Below are 23,051 nucleotides of genomic sequence, written 5' to 3' on the forward strand. Positions count from 1 at the left end.
CTTTTCGCCGTCCACTACTTTTGACCAGGGTCCATAGGGCTCTGGTCGAAAGTAGTGCACTGGAAAGGGAATAGTTTTCCATTTTTTTGGATACAACCCTAAAGAGCAGGGCGATGCTCTGAGGGAGACGTAGGCCCCGAGCTTAGAAGGGTTCATCGATAATGCAGCGAGGGCTGCAGGAGTGCCAAAATACGAGGCGTGTCGCGATACAAGATGCAGAACATATTCTCTTTGCTTTTTCGATCAGGGAGAGACGAGGAACACACTTCAACACTAGGTGGGGAGGGGGGGGCAGCATAGGCTGCCCCCCCCATGAATGTAACACGGGTGGTGTTGAGCTGAAAGGGGAAGGAAGAAGCTGAGGCAGTGGAAGAATCCACACTCTCCCTTTACCTTCCTGGTGGCGGCCGGGTCCAGAAAGCCCCTCAGCTTCTGGATGTATGTGTGGGGGGGGTTCTTCACTTGGAATCGTTCCTGTGAGAGGGAGAGATAGAGAGAAGAGAGAGAGAGGAGGAGACAGAGAGAACACAAAAACACGTTACTTTCACCCTCATTCTGTAGTTACTCAGCTAACTGTGGAGGGTTAAAGGGGACAACATTAACTGTCATTTGGTTTACTGGCGATTGTGCCAAACTACTGGGGCTAAACCACATCACTGTTGTTGATTTCCACTCAGTAGGCAAAACATTAAAAACGTGCTCTTTCCACGACATAAACCAGGTGCATCCAGGTGAAAGCTATGGTCCCATATTGATGTCACTTGTTAAATTCACTTCAATCCGTGTAGATGAAGGGGAGGAGACTAGTGGTCGACCGATTATGATTTTTCAACGCCGATACCGATACAGATTATTGGAGGACCAAAAAAAGCCGATAGCGATTAATCGACAACAGCCACCCTTGAAGCATCGTTACCCATCGCTCCACAAATGTTGCGGCCCTTGCAGAGCAAGGGGAACAACTACTCCAAGTCTCAGAGCAAGTGACGTTTGAAACACTATTAGCGCGCAGCCCGCTCACTAGCTAGCCATTTCACATCGGTTACACCAGCCTAATCTCAGGAGTTGATGGGCTTGAAGTCATAAACAGCGCAATGCTTGAAGCATTGCGAAGAGCTGCTGGCAAAACGCACAAAAGTGCTGTTTGAATGAATGCTTACGAGCCTGCTGCTGCCTACCATCGCTCAGTCAGACTTTTCTATCAAATCATAGACTTAGTTATAACATAATAACACACAGAAATACGAGCCTTAGGTCATTCATATGGTCGAATCCGGAAACTATAATCTTGAAAAAAAGAAATTTATTCTTTCAGTGAAATACGGAACCGTTCTGTATTTTATCTAACGGGTGGCATCCATAAGTCTAAATATTCCTGTTACATTGCACAACCTTCAATGTTATGTCATAATTACATAAAAGTCTGGCAAATTAGGCGGCCCAAACTGTTACATATAGCCTGACTCAAGTGACACAATTTCACCAGGTTAATATTGCCTGCTGACCTGTATTTCTTTTAGCTAAATATTCATATAATATATACTTCTGTGTATTGATTTTAAGAAAGGCATTGATGTTTATGGTTAGATACACATTGGAGCAAGGACAGTCCTTTTTCGCGAATACGCACCGCATCGATTATATGCAATGCAGGACACGCTAGATAAACTAGTAATATCATCAACCATGTGTAGTTAACTAGTGATTATGATTGATTGATTGATTGTTTTTTATAAGACAAGTTTAATGCTCGCTAGCAACTTACCTTGGCTTACTGCATTCGCGTAACAGGCAGTCTCCTCGTGGAGTGCAATGAGAGGCAGGTGGTTAGAGCGTTGGACTAGTTAACTGTAAGGTTGCAAGATTGAATCCCCGAGCTGACAAGATAGAAATCTGTCGTTCTGCCCCTGAACAAGGCAGTTAACCCACCGTTCCCAGGCCGTCATTGAAAATATGAAGGTGTTCTTAACTGACTTGCCTAGTTAAATAAAGATTTTTTTTAAAGAAAAAAAAAGAAAAAGTAAATCGTCCAAATCGGTGTCCAAAAATACCGATTTCCGATTGTTATGAAAACTTGAAATCGGCCCTAATTAATCGGCCATTCCGATAAATCGGTCGACCTCTAGAGACAGGTAAAAAAAAAATGTAAGCCTTGAGACATGGATTGTGTATGTGTGCCATTCAGAGGGTGAATGGGCAAGACAGAAAATGTAAGCGCCTTTAAACGGGGTATGGTAGTCGGTGCCAGACGCACCGGTTTGGGTTAATACCTAAAACGCTTTTTCACACTCAACAGTTTCCCGTGCGTATATCTAATAAAAGGCCACAAGGTCATCACTCACAGCGGCTCCACTATCACAGACTCGTCAAATTAGGCTTGTTGGTCGAGGTGGATGTGTGGGCGTAAAAGCGCAAACATCTAGCAAGTGAAGGTTGCATGTTTGAATCTCATCACGGACAACTTTGGCACATAGTATATTATACTAAAGCAACGTAATATATCGTTTTGTTGCCAACCTTAATTTGCTACCTGACAACTTTACGTTTTTTACTTTTTAATTACCGTTTATATTTTTAGTTTTTCCCTCACAATTTTTTTTTTCATTCAACCTTTTCACTCCGGACGCTTTATTCACCCTATGGTTCGTCAGGACCTCCAACAGCTGAAGCTAAGTAGTAACATTAACATGATGCCTTCTAATTGCAGTCGCTGTATAATATACAGGAGAACGATCGCCTTACGGCGAGGATAGCTGTGCTGCAAGCCCAGCTTCAGACGCAATCGTTAGGTAAGAGACATTTTAGTGTAGGAAAGGATGAACAGCGTCTGTGACACCAGTAAGTACAGATAGTAACGTTAAAATAAATCCCCTCGCACGGTCCCCGCAGCCGGACAACTTTCTCATGGCTTCTGGAGGGAAATGCTGTAGGAATGCTCAACCGGTGTCGCTCATTCAGCCGACAGAAACTTTCAACAGGTTTTCCCCATTAAGCAGCGAGTCGGAGTCTGAGGCCGAGCCTTCTCTTGTCTCTACTCCTCCCGTTACGGGGTCTGAGACGCCGAAGCTTCCCACCATTTGCTCTGACAAATTGAAAACCCTAGTCATTGGAGACTCAATTACCCGCAGTATTAGACTAAAACGAATCATCCAGCGATCATACACTGTTTACCAGGAGGCAGGGCTACCGAGGTTAAGGCTAATCTGAAGATGGTGCTGGATAAACCTAAAACTGGCAAGTGTAGAGAGTATAGAGATATTGTTATCCATGTTGGCACCAACGATGTTAGGATGAAACAGTCAGAGGTCACCAAGCGCAACATAGCTTCAGCCTGTAAAATCAGCTAGAAAGATGTGTCGGCATCGAGTAATTGTCTCTGGCCCCCTCCCAGTTAGGGGGAGTGATGAGCTCAACAGCAGTCTCACAACTCAATCGCTGGTTAAACTGTTTTCAGCCCCTACCAAAAGATATAATTTGTAGATAATTGGCCCTCTTTCTGGGACTCACCCACAAACAGGACCAAGCCTGACCTGCTGAGGAGTGACAGACTCCATCCTAGCTGGAGGGGTGCTCTCATCTTATCTACCAACATAGACAGGGCTCTAACTCCTCTAGCTCCACAATGAAATAGGGTGCAGGCCAGGCAGCAGGCTGTTAGCCAGCTTGTCGGCTTAGTGGAGTCTGCTACTTGCAGAGACCGTGTCTGCGCTTCGACCTAGGTTGGGCAAAACTAAACATGGCGATGTTCGCCTTAGCAATCTCACTAGGATAAAGACCTCCTCCATTCCTGCCATTATTGAAAGAGATCGTGATACCTCACATCTCAAAATAGGGCTACTTAATGTTAGATCCCTCACTTCAAAGGCAGTTATAGTCAATTAACTAATCACTGATCATAATCTTGATGTGATTGGCCTGACTGAAATCTGGCTTAAGCCTGATTTAATTTACTGTGTTAAATGAGGCCTCACCACCTGGTTATACTTTGCATCCCGCAAAGGTGGAGGTGTTGCTAACATTTACGAAAGCAAATGTAAAAAAATAATTAAAAAAGACGTTTTCTACTTTTGAGCGTCTAGTCATGAAATCTATGCAACCTACTCAATCACTTTTTATAGCTACTGTTTAAAGGTCTCCTGGGCCATATACAGCGTTCCTCACTGATTTCCCTGAATTCCTATCGGACCTTGTAGTCATAGCAGATAATATTCAAATTTTTGGTGATTTTAATATTCACATGGAAAAGTCCACAGATCTACTCCAAAACGCTTTCGGAGCCATCATCGACTCAGTGGGTTTTGTCCAACATGTCTCTGGACCTACAAACTGTCACAGTCATGCTCTGGACCTAGTTTTGTCCCATGGAATAAATGTTGCGGATCTTAATGTTTTTACCTCATAATCCTGGACTATCGGACCACCATTTTATTACGTTTGCAATCGCAACAAATAATCTGCTCAGACCCCAACCAAGGAGCATCAAAAGTCGTGCTATAAATTCTCAGACAACCCAAAGATACCTTGATGCCCTTCCAGACTCCATCTGCCTACCCAAGGATGTCAGAGGATAAAAATCAGTTAAACACCGAACTGAGGAACTCATATGATTGTAGTATAGTTTGGCCCAGGAGTGTGAAGGTGAACGGAAAGGCTCTGGAGCAACGAACCGCCCTTGCTGTCTCTGCCTGGCCGGTTCCCCTCTCTCCACTGGGATTCTCTGCCTCTAACCCTATTACAGGGGCTGAGTCACTGGCTTACTGGTGCTCTTCCATGCCGTCCCTAGGAGGGGTGCGTCACTTGAGTGGGTTGAGTCACTGACGTGATCTTCCTGTCTGGGTTGGCGCCACCCCTTGGGTGGTGCTGTGGCGGAGATCTTTATGGGCTATACTCGGCCTTGTCTCAGGATGGTAGGTTGGTGGTTGAAGATATCCCTCCAGTGGTGTGGGGGCTGTGCTTTGGCAAAGTGGGTGGGGTTATATCCTGCCTGTTTGGCCCTGTCCGGGGGTATCATCTGATGGGGCCACAGTGTCTCCTGACCCGTCCTGTCTCAGCCTCCAGTATATGTGCTGCAGTAGTTTTTGTGTCGGGGGGGCTAGGGTAAGTCTGATCATTTATGAACATTTGAACATCTTGGCCATGTTCTGTTATAATCTCCACCCAGCGCAGCCAGAAGAGGACTGGCCACCCCTCATAGCCTGGTTCCTCTCTAGGTTTCTTCCTAGGTTTTGGCCTTTCTAGGGAGTTTTTCCTAGCCACCGTGCTTCTACACCTGCATTGCTTGCTGTTTGGGGTTTTAGGCTGGGTTTCTGTACAGCACTTTGAAATATCAGCTGATGTAAGAAGGGCTATATAAATACATTTGATTGGATTTGATACTAAAGTAGTTGAATGTAATATATCATACTAAAGTAGTTGAATGTAATTATGCATACTAAAGTAGTTGGATGTAATATATCACACTAAAGCAGTTGAACGTAATATATCATACTAAAGCAGTCAAACGTAATATATCATACTAAATGGATCAAATCATACTGGTGTGGTCAAAACGTAGGATACTATACGTATTATATTGTATGACCGCTATTGCATTGGTAGGCCAATGTAATGTAACCTAATGTAAAGTAACATATCATACTAAATGGAGTGGCACGGATTTTAGTAAGATGTAATATGTTTGAGACCAGGTTGGCTACCATCTTGCCAGAGGTAGACTGTTGTGTCAGAGAGAGACAGTCTCCTCAGGTTTAATGAACTGACATTAAACAAACCCAGGCAGACCACACCACACTGTCCTGATATCGAATGATTAGTAGTCGGCTCGTCTGTAGGTGACAGACAGGGTTCCATCCCAAATGGCCACCTATTCCCTTCATAGTGCACAACTTTTGACCAGGGCTTGTAGGTCAAAGTGGCCAGTAGAGAAAGGTGATTAACTAGCCTTCACAGCCCCAGATCCCAGATCAGAATCACCAGACTCTCATAGCTTTGTGTCTATGCGGTGGTGCCTTAGAAGGCTGTTCAGAGTGCATCTGGGACAGCAAAGAGCGCAGGACGCAGGCTGGCTGCCTTGTTTGCCCTGACCGACTGTCTAGGGCTGGTAGTAGGCAGGTTTTAGGCCATAATTTCCCCCACAGTCCTCCAAATTCAAGCAAGAGGGATTACCGGAGGCTTTGGATCACTCCGAACGGGAATGAGAATCACAAATCACACAAGAACCGGTAAAGCGGCCAATAACATCGCTCAGAGCTCACTACATGTCGCTAGGTCATGTCAACCCGGGTCAGACATGCAGATTGTGTAAATCAGTAGCCTTGTTCCAAATGGCATCCTATTCCCTATCAAGTGCACTACACAGGTAATAGGATGCCATTTGGGAGGCAGCCTGAGCGTATTTTCTGGGTGTTTGATCATCGCATTGCTGGCTGTGTGATGATGCCGATGGCCTCACCATTACATTCATCACCGCGTGAGTGAGTGCTGTTGCCTCTCAGTCACAATAACAGGAAAGAGGACAGCTCCATGCAGGAAAGGGAGCTTGACTTGTTGATCCAATACAAACAGCGCGGCGTGCTTCCCAAATGGCACCTACAGTGAGGGGAGAAAGTATTTGATCCCCTGCTGATTTTGTCAGTTTGCCCACTGACAAAGAAATGATCAGTCTATACTTTTAATGGTAGGTTTATTTGAACAGTGAGAGACAGAGTAACAACAACAAACAATCCAGAAAAACGCATGTCAAAAATGTTATAAATTGATTTGCATTTTAATGAGGGAAATAAGTATTTGACCCCCTCCCAATCAGAAAGATTTCTGGCTCCCAGGTGTCTTTTATACAGGTAACGAGCTGAGATTAGGAGCACACTAATAAAGGGAGTGCTCCTAATCTCAGTTTGTTACCTGTATAAAAGACACCTGTCCACAGAAGCAATCAATCAATCAGATTCCAAACTCTCCACCATGGCCAAGACCAAAGAGCTCTCCAAGGATGTCAGGGACAAGATTGTAGACCTACACAAGGCTGGAATGGGCTACAAGACCGTCGCCAAGCAGCTTGGTGAGAAGGTGACAACAGTTGTTGTGATTATTCGCAAATGGAAGAAACACAAAAGAACTGTCAGCATCCCTAGGCCTGGGGCTCCATGCAAGATGTCACCTCGTGGAGTTGCAATGATCATGAGAATGGTGAGGAATCAGCCCAGAACTACATGGGAGGATCTTGTCAATGATCTCAAGGCAGCTGGGACCATAGTCACCAAGAAAACAACAGGTAACACACTATGCCGTGAAGGACTGAAATCCTGCATCGCCTGCAAGGTCCCCCTGCTCATGAAAGCACATATACATGCCCGTCTGAAGTTTGCCAATGAACATCTGAATGATTCAATGAGGACAACTGGGTGAAAGTGTTGTGGTCAGATGAGACTAATATGGAGCTCTTTGGCATCAACTCAACTTGCCGTGTTTGGAGGGGGAGGAATGCTGCCTATGACCCCAAAGAACACCATCCCCACCGTCAAACATGAAGGTGGAAACATTATGCTTTGGGGGTGTTTTTCTGCTAAGGGGACAGGACAACTTCACCGCATCAAAGGGACGATGGACGGGGCCATGTACTGTCTTATCTTGGGTGAGAACCTCCTTCCCTCAGCCAGGGTATTGAAAATGGGTCATGGATGGGTATTCCAGCATGACAATGACCCAAAACAGACAGCCAAGGCAACAAAGTAGTGTCTCAAGGAGAAGCACATTAAGGTCCTGGAGTCCTTATTCACATAGAACGTCTGTGGAGGGAGCTGAAAGCTCGAGTTGCCAAACGTCAGCCTCGAAACCTTAATGACTTGGAGAAGATCTGCAAAGAGGAGTGGGAAAAAAATCCCTCCTGAGATGTGTGCAAACCTGGTGGCCAACTACAAGAACCGTCTGTCCTCTGTGATTGCCAAAAAGGGTTTTGCCACCGAGTACTAAGTCATGTTTTGCAGAGGGGTCAAATACTTATTTCCCTCATTAAAATGCAAATCAATTTATAACATTTTTGACATGCGTATTTCTGGATTTTTTTGCTGTTATTCTGTCTCTCACTGTTCAAATAAACATACCATTAAAATTATAGACTGATCATTTCTTTGTCAGTGGGCAAACATACAAAATCAGCAGGGATTCAAATACTTTTTTCCCTCACTGTATAGGACTCTGGTCAAAAGTAGTGCACTGTAAAGGAAATAGTGTACGATTTGGGATGCCCGCCCCCCCGTTGTTGGTGACAGACAAGCTGCATATGTTGCTGCTAAAATGACAGGGGAATATATACGTGGCAGGCCATGGCGTACGGAAAGTATATGAGATTTATAGGGGGACATATAAAAGAGTTCCCGCGTGGTCTATGACAGCCATAAAAGCCATCTGTGGGAGGAGGATCGTGATCTGGATTCCATCTGAGCTGTCGTAATAGTAGTAGAATCCCTCCTCTGCACCTGCAGCATGGGGCCCGAGTGGGACAGAGGAGAGGGATACTGCTGGGAGACGGGGGTTAACCGGGTGCAGTGCCAGCGGTGTTTGTAATATCCTGTGTGTGCTGTATAGTCACTAGATAAAGAGGAGGAGTGACTTCCTGGTAATTTGAACTGAGCTGCCATGTGAAGCCCAGAGTTCAAATCCTGCTGCAATGCGGATGGGCGGAGAGGAGTCTCTCTACCGAGTTCAAAGGGAGAGAGAACATACACTATACTGGGCAGGCAGGCTGCTTATCTATGAAATCATTACAATTCCACTATTAATGGTGAAGTTGATGTTTTATTTCACCTTTATTTGACGAGGCAAGTCAGTTAAGAACAAATTCTTATCTACAATGGCGGCCTACCCCGGCCAAACCCAGGCCAACTGTCTGCCGCCCTATGGGACTACCAATCACGGCCGGTTGTGATACTCTAGCACTGAGATGCAGTGCCCTAGACCGCTGCGCCACTCGGGAGCCCAAAGTAAGCAAGCCTCTCTCTTCTCTGTTGCTGGATGAACGACTTGAGAGGCAGAGATAGTTCAAGAGACACAGCACTTCAATGGCTTTCCCTATCTAAAGGCTGAGGCTGGAAGCACCATTAATAACTCTCAAAACCATTGCTCAACATACCAGTCTCAACATTCCACCCACGTGGCATTGACAATCGGAGGAGCCAGGCACTATGTCCCAAATGGCACCCTATTCCCTGTATAGTGCACTTAAGTAGTGCATTATCGGGAATAGGGTGCCATTTGGGATGAAGCCATGATGTAGCTGAGAGAGGTCTACTGTGGGTCAAAGAAAGGCTCATTTGGCATTACATGATGAGGTCTTTGATGAGGATAATTGGACATTGGTCAATGCATCATGTTCTTCATGCAAGCATACTATAGAATAATCTCCTTTCCTTGTTTTCGTTGTGAGAAGAGCATCTTTAATATTTTATCGATCTTAATTGCCCTAACAAAGGTTTAATATTTCAACCCCCCTGAATGTTTTTTTTTTTCAAGAGAAATACTGTTCAAAGCTAATGTACCTGTCGGCCTTGTTTCTCTGGCTACCCCTCCGAACATCGCAGTTGCCATGGTTACATTACGAAATGAGCTGTTGTTATAATATGACAAGGAAAACATTTTATTCGCACACCTCGGCTTTAACACGGGTTAGCTATTCTGATGGCAAACATGAACATGCAGAAGTCTATTTTTAGCAATTCCACCCAACTTTGTTTCCGCAAACAGCGAACAAACTGTTGGATCCCGCCTCGCTTCTCACTTCCAAACTTCCCCCTGGCCAGAATTCCATCAGGCGATCTTTAAACAGCTGACTGATCACTCTTCACAAGGAGGAGAGTCATTCTGAATCTGTGTCCCGAATAAAAACCTGTTCCCATATAGGGGAGAGTGGGGTAAGTTGAGCCAAAGCGGTAAATTGAGCCACCCTTGTTTCTATGAAACCATACACAAAATAAACAATTTGACCAAAAAAATATACAATTTCATTGAGTCTGTGAAGGAACAAACCACATGGATAAAAGTGGTAAGCAAGTTAGGTTTAAAAAACAAACAATGTATTTCTACCACGTTACGTTCATTTATTGTGCTAAGAGGGTTCATGATGCTTATATCTAAACCAAAGTAGATAATTTTAAGATTGTACTATACATCAGTATACGCTTCAATATGGGGCCCTAAACCTAACATGAAAGTGCATCCTTGTAGCTGTGTGGTCTAATTTAGTCAAAAATGTTTGCCGTGGGGTAAGTTGAACCAATAACCATGGGGTAAAATAAACCAATGGTTGAGCCAATGGCAAGTGGAGCAAATTGAAGTGTTTTCTTCACAGGCGTAATACAAGGCAATATCACTGGGATATCAGGTAACAACAGGGCCTGACCTATGTTAAAAGCGCTACAAAAAAAATGCTTAAAATACAACAAAAACAAGAAGCGATTGCTATTGTGCTTGGGAAATAAAGATAGACATGGTCTAAAAAGGTAGTGGTAATATTTCATTCAGTACAGAAACTTACCGTCCCGCGGCTCAACTTACGCCATACCCCGGGAGACCACTGTTTTTCTACAAGTTATGTTTTCACAACTGTAATGTTAACATGAATTCTGATTATTTCTGGGGATTACACAGCATCCTGAAATATAAGATAAAAATCTTTGTTAGAAAGAATACTCTGTTTTCCTTTGACGGAGTGTTACTGCGTGTAAAAACTAAAGGACTCACCTTACCCCACTCTCCCCTGTAGTACACTCGTTTTGACCAGAACCCTATGGTACATGGACAAACATAGCACACTAAACAGGGACTATGGAGCCATTGAGAAATGCCAGACAACTTCGCTTCACTTGACGTGTGACGCTGACAGGAATTTGAACTCCGGTCACAATTCAAAAACGTGTCAACATGTCAAAACGACCAGGCAGCAAACTGCATATTCTGCCCACTTCCCCACTATGTCTATTGTGTTCAGGGAGGCTGCGTATCAATGGTATCCTTAGCCTGAGCGAGTGCTTGGTGGTCCCTCTCCCCCTCTCGTCTTTTCACTCTGCTCGGGGAAGCAGAAAACACACGGGTTCCATCCCAAATGGCACACTATTCCCTATATAGTGCACTACTTTTGACCGGAGCCCTACTCGGTCTGCTGAACACACCGTGAAACCCCTGTCATCCTTCCCTCCACTCAGTGGAGAGAGTGAATGTACTGCTTTCTACTGAATCATCTGCACCCCAGCAGGGCCACCTCACCAACTTGACCAAGGGAGGGGCTTGGGGGACCGAGGGCCACACACACACACAAAGTGCTCTCTCAGTTGTTTAGACTAGCGACTTGAGTCAGAAATGGACCAGCCATACGGCAGTTCGGGCAAATGCCAGATGGGCTGGTCCATCTTTAGCCAAGTGTGCCCGTCAAAGTCAAATTGAGGGTTGTTGCACAAAATTAGAAGCATATTTTTATGGCAGCAGGGGCAGTATTGAGTAGCTTGGATGAAAAGGTGCCCATTGTAAACGGCCAGCTCCTCAGTCTCAGTTGCTAATATATGCATATTATTATTAGTATTGGATAGAAAACACTCTAAAGTTTCAAAACTGTCAAAATATTGTCTGTGAGTATATATAACAGAACTGATATTGCAGGCGAAACCCTGAGGAAAATCAAAACAGGAAGTGGCTTCTATTTTGAAAACTCCATGTTCCATAGCCTCCCTTTGCTGGATTTAAAGGGATATGAACAAGATTCCTTTTTTCTATCACTTCCTCAAGGTGTCAACAGTCTCCAGACATAGTTTCAGGCTTTTATTTTGAGAAAATGAGCCAGAACGATAACATTGCGTCAAGTGGTCACATGAGTTTTGCTCGCGCAACAGAATTTGGATAGGTATTGCTTTTCCCTCTCCTACTGTGAAAGACATTTGCGGTTGATATATTATCGATTATATATCTTATAAACAACCTGAGGATTGATTATAAAAAACGTTTGACATGTTTCTGTGGACATTATGGAAACTATTTGGAATTTTCATCTGCGTTGTCGTGACCGCTCTTTCCTGTGGATTTCTGAACATAACATAACGTGTGAAAACATCCGAAGATCATCAAAGGTAAACGATTAATTTGATTGCTTTTCTGATTTTCGTGACCAAGCTTCCTGATGCTAAGTGTACTTAATGTTTTGTCGTGCGATCGATAAACTTACACAAACGCTTGGATTGCTTTCGCTGAAAAGCGTAATTTCAAAATCTGACACGACAGGTGGATTAACAAAACGCTAAACTGTCCTAGCATTCCTATATTGCACTTGTGATTTCATGAATATAAATATTTGTAGTAATATTTATTGAATGTGCTATGCTATTCAGCGGTTGTTGATGACACTTATCTGATATCGAGATTGCAGCCATAACAAGTTATTTAGCTAATAATGGGGATCTAGGAGAGAGAAAAAATGGTCCAGTGTGGGGGCCTCCCTCGGGGGAAAAATGGGCCGGTGTGGGGGCCTCCTTTGAGGGGGAAAAAAATGGGCCGGTGTGTTCGAAATTTTGATTTCTGGTCCAAGTCCGTCCCTGACTGACACAGTAGATTCTAAACTAGGATATTGTGAACAGGTTAATGAAGGTGAGTAAACAACATCCCACCTGATCACAGATAAGTTCCCACTTCTTCTCGTTGTCGTACTGCCGCAATAGTCGCGCTTTGTCTGGAGGAAGGTTCATAGAGTTCTGAAAGAGAAACAGAGAAACATCGCAATTATAAAATGTACGAAACGTCCACCCAAAATGGCAGATGCCACGGTCAGACCTGCGTCCCAAGTGGCACCCTATTCCCCGTATAGTGCACTACTTTTGACCAGAGCCCTATGGTTAAGGGGTGACGGGGCGAGGACAGAGTGTCTCCCCCTACTAAGGAGTCTGACTCTGGGGCTCTCTCTCTCTCTCTCTCTCTCATATAACAAGAAGCATGAAGCACCACTTAATCCCCCAGGCATCCCCAAGGCACAGCACGATGAGTGTTTGGTGCTGTGTGCGTGCGTAATCATTCTGTGGGATTGCATTTTATGCACACAAACATGCAACCGGCGGGATCACATACTGACAGAGTAAGATAGGGGTGGGGGGGCAGTGCGGGAGGGGTTGGATTAGTCTACGCAGTGCTACGTCATCATTGGCAAAATTCAAACTGCTTTCTGGCGTTGAAATGAGTCCTCTGCAATCGGCTGTGGTTGTCTCACATGCAGTATGTCATCTTAGATTTAGCTAACGTTACTGTAGCTAAACCACTCAATAAAACAAACTGTAAACATCCAACCGAATTGTTTAGCCACTAAGACAACTTTCTGCTTCGTTTTGTTTGGTAATTGGGATCTCAAACAGAAAGCTACTTTGTTAGGAGGATTTGAAAGTGACTTGCAGCTGACAGTAATGTGTTGTATTAGAGGCTTACTATTCAACACCCATGTGTTGGTTACATGTGTAGAGTGTGTGTGTGTGTGTCTGTGTGTGATGGTTAAACTGCTACATGTGTAAAAACAAGACCTCCATCATCCATTGCACAACCCCTTTCTTTTTCCGTTGGCTCGCCCTACTTTCAAATAACATCTGCTTCATGTAACGCCCCCGGACCCGACTATACCCTACCCCACAAGTGCATTTGAAAAGACTGAAACAATTAGCTGGTGCTTAAATCGCACCACCCACCCAAATTCACGGGGCGGCGCACGTACACTCACTGACGTACACAAAACAAACGTGACCATAACATTTCTAAATACTCTGAAACAACACATTTTATATGAACGAGTTAGGCTACGACCTATTATTCTTTTGATATGAAAACTACGCTTTCAACAAACAACCTAGATTTGGTAGAACATGTTTCGTTTCGTCTGAGTGATCGTCAGTCTGTGTTGTGAAACACAACCCAATAATTAATGGGCAATTCCACAGTAACAGAACGATTGCTAAGGCCTTTATATATATATATATGCCATTTAGCAGACGCTTTTATTGCAAAGCGACTTAAAGTCATGTGTGCATACATTCTACGTATGGGTGGTCCCGGAATCGTTATAAACCCACTACCCTGGCGTTACAAGCGCCATGCTCTACCAACTGAGCTACAGAAGGACCACCAGGGCCTTTCACCAGGGCCTTTCACCTTCGAATATATGTCGAACAATAACCAATGATTGCAATGTTAAACAAAAACCGTACAACACTATTGCAAAGAGTCGCGCGGTTTGTTTACTTTGCAATCATTGGTTTATGTTTTGTTTGACATACATTTAAAGGTTTTGAGCGTCTGCATCATTCTGTTACTGTGGAATAGCCCACTATGACTGTTGGACATGTCTCGGTTATAAACACAGGCTACCAGTGGTGCAGGGCGAATGTTTTCCACTGCTTAAGGAAGACAAAAATTGGCAATTTTACAGTGTACAGTTTTGGGTTATTTTTTCTCCGTTTTAATTTGCAGGATCATCTATCGATGTGTGTTCAGCCCTGTGTGTGTTCAGCCCTGTGTGTGTTCAGCCCTGGGACCGGGCCCTATGTTTTTCCGCCGCAGAATTTTCCAAAGTCGCATGGCGAGGAGAGCGACTGGAAGACGGATGGAGAATATCCTGGGACTGTGTCGTTTTCCATGACCGAGTGAAACCAGGATACAGTCGGGAGAAGGAGAGTAACCCCATGTCTCCGTCTAAGCCATATGTGTGTGGAAGGGCCTGAGCGACACAGCAGGCATCAGGGTTGGGAAGGAAGGTGATGACATGCCAAGTGTTGCCTGGTAAAACTAAAACAAAAAACACCTGCAATTCTCTTATTCAACAAAAGAAGATATAAGAGGGATGGGCCAGTGTTCAACATCCTTCCCAAAATGCATATAACCGGATCAAACTGACCATGCATAACACGAGATTAATCTACCATACAGGCTTACCTTTACTGTACGGAACCAGTAACCGGGGAAGATATCGTCTGGTCAAAAAAATGGTGTACTTTATAGGGAATATTGTGCTATTTGGGACAGGCACATAATTCCAATGACTGTCAATCGTGTGGGCTTCATGTGCAAAAACACTACACTGAATAATACTGTACTATAGTGTTTCTGCAGACATTACTGTAGTATACTGCAGTATTCGCTGTAGTGTTTCTGCAGACATTACTGTAGTATACTGTAGTATTTACTATAGTGTTTCTGCAGACATTGCTGTAGTATACTGCAGTATTCGCTGTAGTGTTTCTGCAGACATTACTGTAGTATACTGCAGTATTCGCTGTAGTGTTTCTGCAGACATTACTGTAGTATACTGTAGTATTTACTATAGTGTTTCTGCAGACATTGCTGTAGTATACTGTAGTGTTTCTGCAGACATTACTGTAGTATACTGTAGTATTTACTGTAGTGTTTCTGCGGACATTACTGTAGTATACTGTAGTATTCGCTGTAGTGTTTCTGCAGACATTACTGTAGTATACTGTAGTATTTGCTATAGTGTTTCTGCAGACATTACTGTAGTATACTGTAGTATTTACTATAGTGTTTCTGCAGACATTACTGTAGTATACTGTAGTATTCGCTGTAGTGTTTCTGCAGACATTACTGTAGTATTTACTATAGTGTTTCTGCAGACATTACTGTAGTATACTGTAGTATTTACTATAGTGTTTCTGCAGACATTACTGTAGTATACTGTAGTATTTACTAATGTTTCTGCAGACATTACTGTAGTATACTGTAGTATTCGCTGTAGTGTTCCTGCAGACATTATTGTAGTATACTGTAGTATTCACTATAGTGTTTCTGCAGACATTGCTGTAGTATACTGTAGTATTCACTATAGTGTTTCTGCAGACATTACTGTAGTATACTGTAGTATTTACTATAGTGTTTCTGCAGACATTACTGTAGTATACTGTAGTATTCACTATAGTGTTTCTGCAGACATTAAAGTAGTATACTGTAGTATTTATTATAGTGTTTCTGCAGACATTACTGTAGTATTTAATGTAGTGTTTCTGCGGACATTACTGTAGTATACTGTAGTATTCACTGTAGTGTTTCTGCACACATTACTGTAGTATACTGTAGTATTTGCTATAGTGTTTCTGCAGACATTACTGTAGTATATTGTAGTATTTACTATAGTGTTTCTGCAGACATTACTGTAGTATACTGTAGTATTCGCTGTAGTGTTTCTGCAGACATTACTGTAGTATTTACTATAGTGTTTCTGCAGACATTACTGTAGTATACTGTAGTATTTACTATAGTGTTTCTGCAGACATTACTGTAGTATACTGTAGTATTTGCTATAGTGTTTCTGCAGACATTACTGTAGTATACTGTAGTATTTACTAATGTTTCTGCAGACATTACTGTAGTATACTGTAGTATTCGCTGTAGTGTTGCTGCAGACATTACTGTAGTATTCGCTGTAGTGTTTCTGCAGACATTACTGTAGTATACTGTAGTATTTGCTATAGTGTTTCTGCAGACATTACTGTAGTATACTGTAGTATTTACTAATGTTTCTGCAGACATTACCGTAGTATACTGTAGTATTCGCTGTAGTGTTTCTGCAGACATTATTGTAGTATACTGTAGTATTCACTATAGTGTTTCTGCAGACATTACTGTAGTATACTGTAGTGTTTCTGCAGACATTACTGTAGTGTTTCTGCAGACATTACTGTAGTATACTGTAGTATTTACTCTAGTGTTTCGGCAGACATTACTGTAGTATACTGTAGTATTTACTCTAGTGTTTCGGCAGACATTACTGTAGTATACTGTAGTATTTACTATAGTGTTTCTGCAGACATTATTGTAGTATACTGTAGTATTTGCTATAGTGTTTCTGCAGACATTACTGTAGTATACTGTAGTATTTACTAATGTTTCTGCAGACATTAGTGTAGTATACTGTAGTATTCGCTGTAGTGTTTCTGCAGACCTTATTGTAGTATACGGTAGTATTCACTATAGTGTTTCTGCAGACATTACTGTAGTATACTGTAGTATTCACTATAGTGTTTCTGCAGACATTACTGTAGTATTTACTATAGTGTTTCTGCAGACATTACTGTAGTATACTGTAGTATTCACTATAGTGTTTCTGCAGACATTACTGTAGTATACTGTAGTATTTACTATAGTGTTTCTGCAGACATTACTGTAGTATACTGTAGTATTTACTATAGTGTTTCTGCAGACATTACTGTAGTATACTGTAGTATTTACTCATGTTTCTGCAGACATTACTGTAGTATACTGTAGTATTCGCTGTAGTGTTTCTGCAGACATTATTGTAGTATACTGTAGTATTCACTATAGTGTTTCTGCAGACATTACTGTAGTATACTGTAGTATTCACTATAGTGTTTCTGCAGACATTACTGTAGTATACTGTAGTATTTACTATAGTGTTTCTGCAGACATTACTGTAGTATACTGTAGTATTCACTATATTGTTTCTGCAGACATTACTGTAGTATACTGTAGTATTTATTATAGTGTTTCTGCAGACATTACTGTAGTATACAGTAGTATTTACTGTAGTGTTTCTGCGGACATTACTGTAGTATACTGTAGTATTTGCTATAGTGTTTCTGCAGACATTACTGTAGTATACTGTAGTATTTACTAGTGTTTCTGCAGACATTACTGTAGTATACTGTAGTATTTGCTATAGTGTTTCTGCAGACATTACTGTAGTATACTGTAGTATTTACTAATGTTTCTGCAGACATTACTGTAGTATACTGTAGTATTCGCTGTAGTGTTTCTGCAGACATTATTGTAGTATACGGTAGTATTCACTATAGTTTTTCTGCAGACATTACTGTAGTATACTGTAGTATTCACTATAGTGTTTCTGCAGACATTACTGTAGTATACTGTAGTATTTACTATAGTGTTTCTGCAGACATTACTGTAGTATACTGTAGTATTCACTATAGTGTTTCTGCAGACATTACTGTAGTATACTGTAGTATTTACTAATGTTTCTGCAGACATTACTGTAGTATACTGTAGTATTCGCTGTAGTGTTTCTGCAGACATTATTGTAGTATACTGTAGTATTCACTATAGTGTTTCTGCAGACATTACTGTAGTATACTGTAGTGTTTCTGCAGACATTACTGTAGTATACTGTAGTATTCGCTGTAGTGTTTCTGCAGACAATATTGTAGTATACTGTAGTATTCACTATAGTGTTTCTGCAGACATTACTGTAGTATACTGTAGTGTCTCTGCAGACATTACTGTAGTGTTTCTGCAGACATTACTGTAGTATACTGTAGTGTTTCTGCAGACATTACTGTAGTGTTTCTGCAGACATTACTGTAGTATACTGTAGTATTTACTATAGTGTTTCTGCAGACATTACTGTAGTATACTGTAGTATTCACTATAGTGTTTCTGCAGACATTACTGTAGTATACTGTAGTATTTATTATTAGTGTTTCTGCAGACATTACTGTAGTATACTGTAGTATTCTGCTGTAGTGTTTCTGCAGACATTACTGTAGTATACTGTAGTATTTGCTATAGTGTTTCTGCAGACATTACTGTAGTATATTGTAGTATTTACTATAGTGTTTCTGCAGACATTACTGTAGTATACTGTAGTATTCGCTGTAGTGTTTCTGCAGATATTACAGTAGTATTTACTATAGTATTTCTGCAGACATTACTGTAGTATACTGTAGTATTTGCTATAGTGTTTCTGCAGACATTACTGTAGTATACTGTAGTATTTACTAATGTTTCTGCAGACATTACTGTAGTATACTGTAGTATTCGCTGTAGTGTTTCTGCAGACATTACTGTAGTATTCGCTGTAGTGTTTCTGCAGACATTACTGTAGTATACTGTAGTATTTACTAATGTTTCTGCAGACATTACTGTAGTATACTGTAGTATTCGCTGTAGTGTTTCTGCAGACATTATTGTAGTATACTGTAGTATTCACTATAGTGTTTCTGCAGACATTACTGTAGTATACTGTAGTGTTTCTGCAGACATTACTGTAGTGTTTCTGCAGACATTACTGTAGTATACTGTAGTATTTACTCTAGTGTTTCGGCAGACATTACTGTAGTATACTGTAGTATTTACTATAGTGTTTCTGCAGACATTATTGTAGTATACTGTAGTATACTGTAGTATTTACTATAGTGTTTCTGCAGACATTATTGTAGTATACTGTAGTATTTGCTATAGTGTTTCTGCAGACATTACTGTAGTATACTGTAGTATTCACTATAGTGTTTCTGCAGACATTACTGTAGTATTTACTATAGTGTTTCTGCAGACATTACTGTAGTATACTGTAGTATTCACTATAGTGTTTCTGCAGACATTACTGTAGTATACTGTAGTATTTACTATAGTGTTTCTGCAGACATTACTGTAGTATACTGTAGTATTTACTATAGTGTTTCTGCAGACATTACTGTAGTATACTGTAGTATTTACTCATGTTTCTGCAGACATTACTGTAGTATACTGTAGTATTCGCTGTAGTGTTTCTGCAGACATTATTGTAGTATACTGTAGTATTCACTATAGTGTTTCTGCAGACATTACTGTAGTATACTGTAGTATTCACTATAGTGTTTCTGCAGACATTGCTGTAGTATACTGTAGTATTTACTATAGTGTTTCTGCAGACATTACTGTAGTATACTGTAGTATTCACTATATTGTTTCTGCAGACATTACTGTAGTATACTGTAGTATTTATTATAGTGTTTCTGCAGACATTACTGTAGTATACTGTAGTATTTACTGTAGTGTTTCTGCAGACATTACTGTAGTATTTGCTATAGTGTTTCTGCAGACATTACTGTAGTATACTGTAGTATTTACTAGTGTTTCTGCAGACATTACTGTAGTATACTGTAGTATTTGCTATAGTGTTTCTGCAGACATTACTGTAGTATACTGTAGTATTTACTAATGTTTCTGCAGACATTACTGTAGTATACTGTAGTATTCGCTGTAGTGTTTCTGCAGACATTATTGTAGTATACGGTAGTATTCACTATAGTTTTTCTGCAGACATTACTGTAGTATACTGTAGTATTCACTATAGTGTTTCTGCAGACATTACTGTAGTATACTGTAGTATTTACTATAGTGTTTCTGCAGACATTACTGTAGTATACTGTAGTATTCACTATAGTGTTTCTGCAGACATTACTGTAGTATACTGTAGTATTTACTAATGTTTCTGCAGACATTACTGTAGTATACTGTAGTATTTACTATAGTGTTTCTGCAGACATTATTGTAGTATACTGTAGTATTCACTATAGTGTTTCTGCAGACATTACTGTAGTATTTACTGTAGTGTTTCTGCAGACACATTACTGTAGTATACTGTAGTATTCTCTGTAGTGTTTCTGCAGACATTATTGTAGTATACTGTAGTATTCACTATAGTGTTTCTGCAGACATTACTGTAGTATACTGTAGTGTCTCTGCAGACATTACTGTAGTGTTTCTGCAGACATTACTGTAGTATACTGTAGTGTTTCTGCAGACATTACTGTAGTGTGTCTGCAGACATTACTGTAGTATACTGTAGTATTTACTATAGTGTTTCTGCAGACATTACTGTAGTATACTGTAGTATTCACTATAGTGTTTCTGCAGACATTACTGTAGTATACTGTAGTATTTATTATTAGTGTTTCTGCAGACATTACTGTAGTATACTGTAGTATTCGCTGTAGTGTTTCTGCAGACATTACTGTAGTATACTGTAGTATTTGCTATAGTGTTTCTGCAGACATTACTGTAGTATATTGTAGTATTTACTATAGTGTTTCTGCAGACATTACTGTAGTATACTGTAGTATTCGCTGTAGTGTTTCTGCAGATATTACAGTAGTATTTACTATAGTGTTTCTGCAGACATTACTGTAGTATACTGTAGTATTTACTATAGTGTTTCTGCAGACATTACTGTAGTATACTGTAGTATTTACTAATGTTTCTGCAGACATTACTGTAGTATACTGTAGTATTCGCTATAGTGTTTCTGCAGACATTACTGTAGTATTCGCTGTAGTGTTTCTGCAGACATTACTGTAGTATACTGTAGTATTTACTAATGTTTCTGCAGACATTACTGTAGTACTGTAGTATACTGTAGTATTCGCTGTAGTGTTTCTGCAGACATTATTGTAGTATACTGTAGTATTCACTATAGTGTTTCTGCAGACATTACTGTAGTATACTGTAGTGTTTCTGCAGACATTACTGTAGTGTTTCTGCAGACATTACTGTAGACATTACTGTAGTATTTACTATAGTGTTTCTGCAGACATTACTGTAGTATACTGTAGTATTTACTATAGTGTTTCTGCAGACATTACTGTAGTATACTGTAGTATTTACTATAGTGTTTCTGCAGACATTATTGTAGTATACTGTAGTATTTGCTATAGTGTTTCTGCAGACATTACTGTAGTATACTGTAGTATTTACTAATGTTTCTGCAGACATTAGTGTAGTATACTGTAGTATTCGCTGTAGTGTTTCTGCAGACCTTATTGTAGTATACGGTAGTATTCACTATAGTGTTTCTGCAGACATTACTGTAGTATACTGTAGTATTCACTATAGTGTTTCTGCAGACATTACTGTAGTATTTACTATAGTGTTTCTGCAGACATTACTGTAGTATACTGTAGTATTCACTATAGTGTTTCTGCAGACATTACTGTAGTATACTGTAGTATTTACTATAGTGTTTCTGCAGACATTACTGTAGTATACTGTAGTATTTACTATAGTGTTTCTGCAGACATTACTGTAGTATACTGTAGTATTCACTATAGTGTTTCTGCAGACATTACTGTAGTATACTGTAGTATTTACTATAGTGTTTCTGCAGACATTACTGTAGTATACTGTAGTATTTACTATAGTGTTTCTGCAGACATTACTGTAGTATACTGTAGTATTCACTATAGTGTTTCTGCAGACATTACTGTAGTATACTGTAGTGTTTCTGCAGACATTACTGTAGTATACTGTAGTATTTACTCTAGTGTTTCAGCAGACATTACTGTAGTATACTGTAGTGTTTCTGCAGACATTACTACATTACTGTAGTATACTGTAGTATTCGCTGTAGTGTTTCTGCAGACATTATTGTAGTATACTGTAGTATTCACTATAGTGTTTCTGCAGACATTACTGTAGTATACTGTAGTGTCTCTGCAGACATTACTGTAGTGTTTCTGCAGACATTACTGTAGTATACTGTAGTATTTACTCTAGTGTTTCGGCAGACATTACTGTAGTATACTGTAGTGTTTCTGCAGACATTACTGTAGTGTGTCTGCAGACATTACTGTAGTATACTGTAGTATTTACTATAGTGTTTCTGCAGACATTACTGTAGTATACTGTAGTATTCACTATAGTGTTTCTGCAGACATTACTGTAGTATACTGTAGTATTTATTATTAGTGTTTCTGCAGACATTACTGTAGTATACTGTAGTATTTACTGTAGTGTTTCTGCGGACATTACTGTAGTATACTGTAGTATTCGCTGTAGTGTTTCTGCAGACATTACTGTAGTATACTGTAGTATTTGCTATAGTGTTTCTGCAGACATTACTGTAGTATATTGTAGTATTTACTATAGTGTTTCTGCAGACATTACTGTAGTATACTGTAGTATTCGCTGTAGTGTTTCTGCAGATATTACAGTAGTATTTACTATAGTATTTCTGCAGACATTACTGTAGTATACTGTAGTATTTGACTATAGTGTTTCTGCAGACATTACTGTAGTATACTGTAGTATTTACTATAGTGTTTCTGCAGACATTACTGTAGTATACTGTAGTGTTTTCGCTGTAGTGTTTCTGCAGACATTACTGTAGTATACTGTAGCTATAGTGTTTCTGCAGACATTACTGTAGTATACTGTAGTATTTACTAATGTTTCTGCAGACATTACTGTAGTATACTGTAGTATTCACTATAGTGTTTCTGCAGACATTACTGTAGTAT

The 23,051-nt window shown here is 40.6% G+C and overlaps 1 protein-coding gene across 1 annotated transcript in view; it reads right to left on the reverse strand.

The window, feature by feature from the left end:
• LOC118366682 (formin-like protein 2) overlaps positions 1 to 23,051 on the reverse strand; it is an 82,567-nt gene that overhangs the window by 35,324 nt on the left and 24,192 nt on the right. Inside the window, 2 exon segments of the mRNA XM_052493870.1 lie at positions 394 to 474; positions 12,645 to 12,728. Coding sequence (XP_052349830.1) covers positions 394 to 474; positions 12,645 to 12,728 — 165 coding nt within the window.

The sequence above is a fragment of the Oncorhynchus keta genome, chromosome 34, assembly GCF_023373465.1.
Source record: "Oncorhynchus keta strain PuntledgeMale-10-30-2019 chromosome 34, Oket_V2, whole genome shotgun sequence".
In the NCBI taxonomy this organism is placed as follows: domain Eukaryota; kingdom Metazoa; phylum Chordata; class Actinopteri; order Salmoniformes; family Salmonidae; genus Oncorhynchus; species Oncorhynchus keta.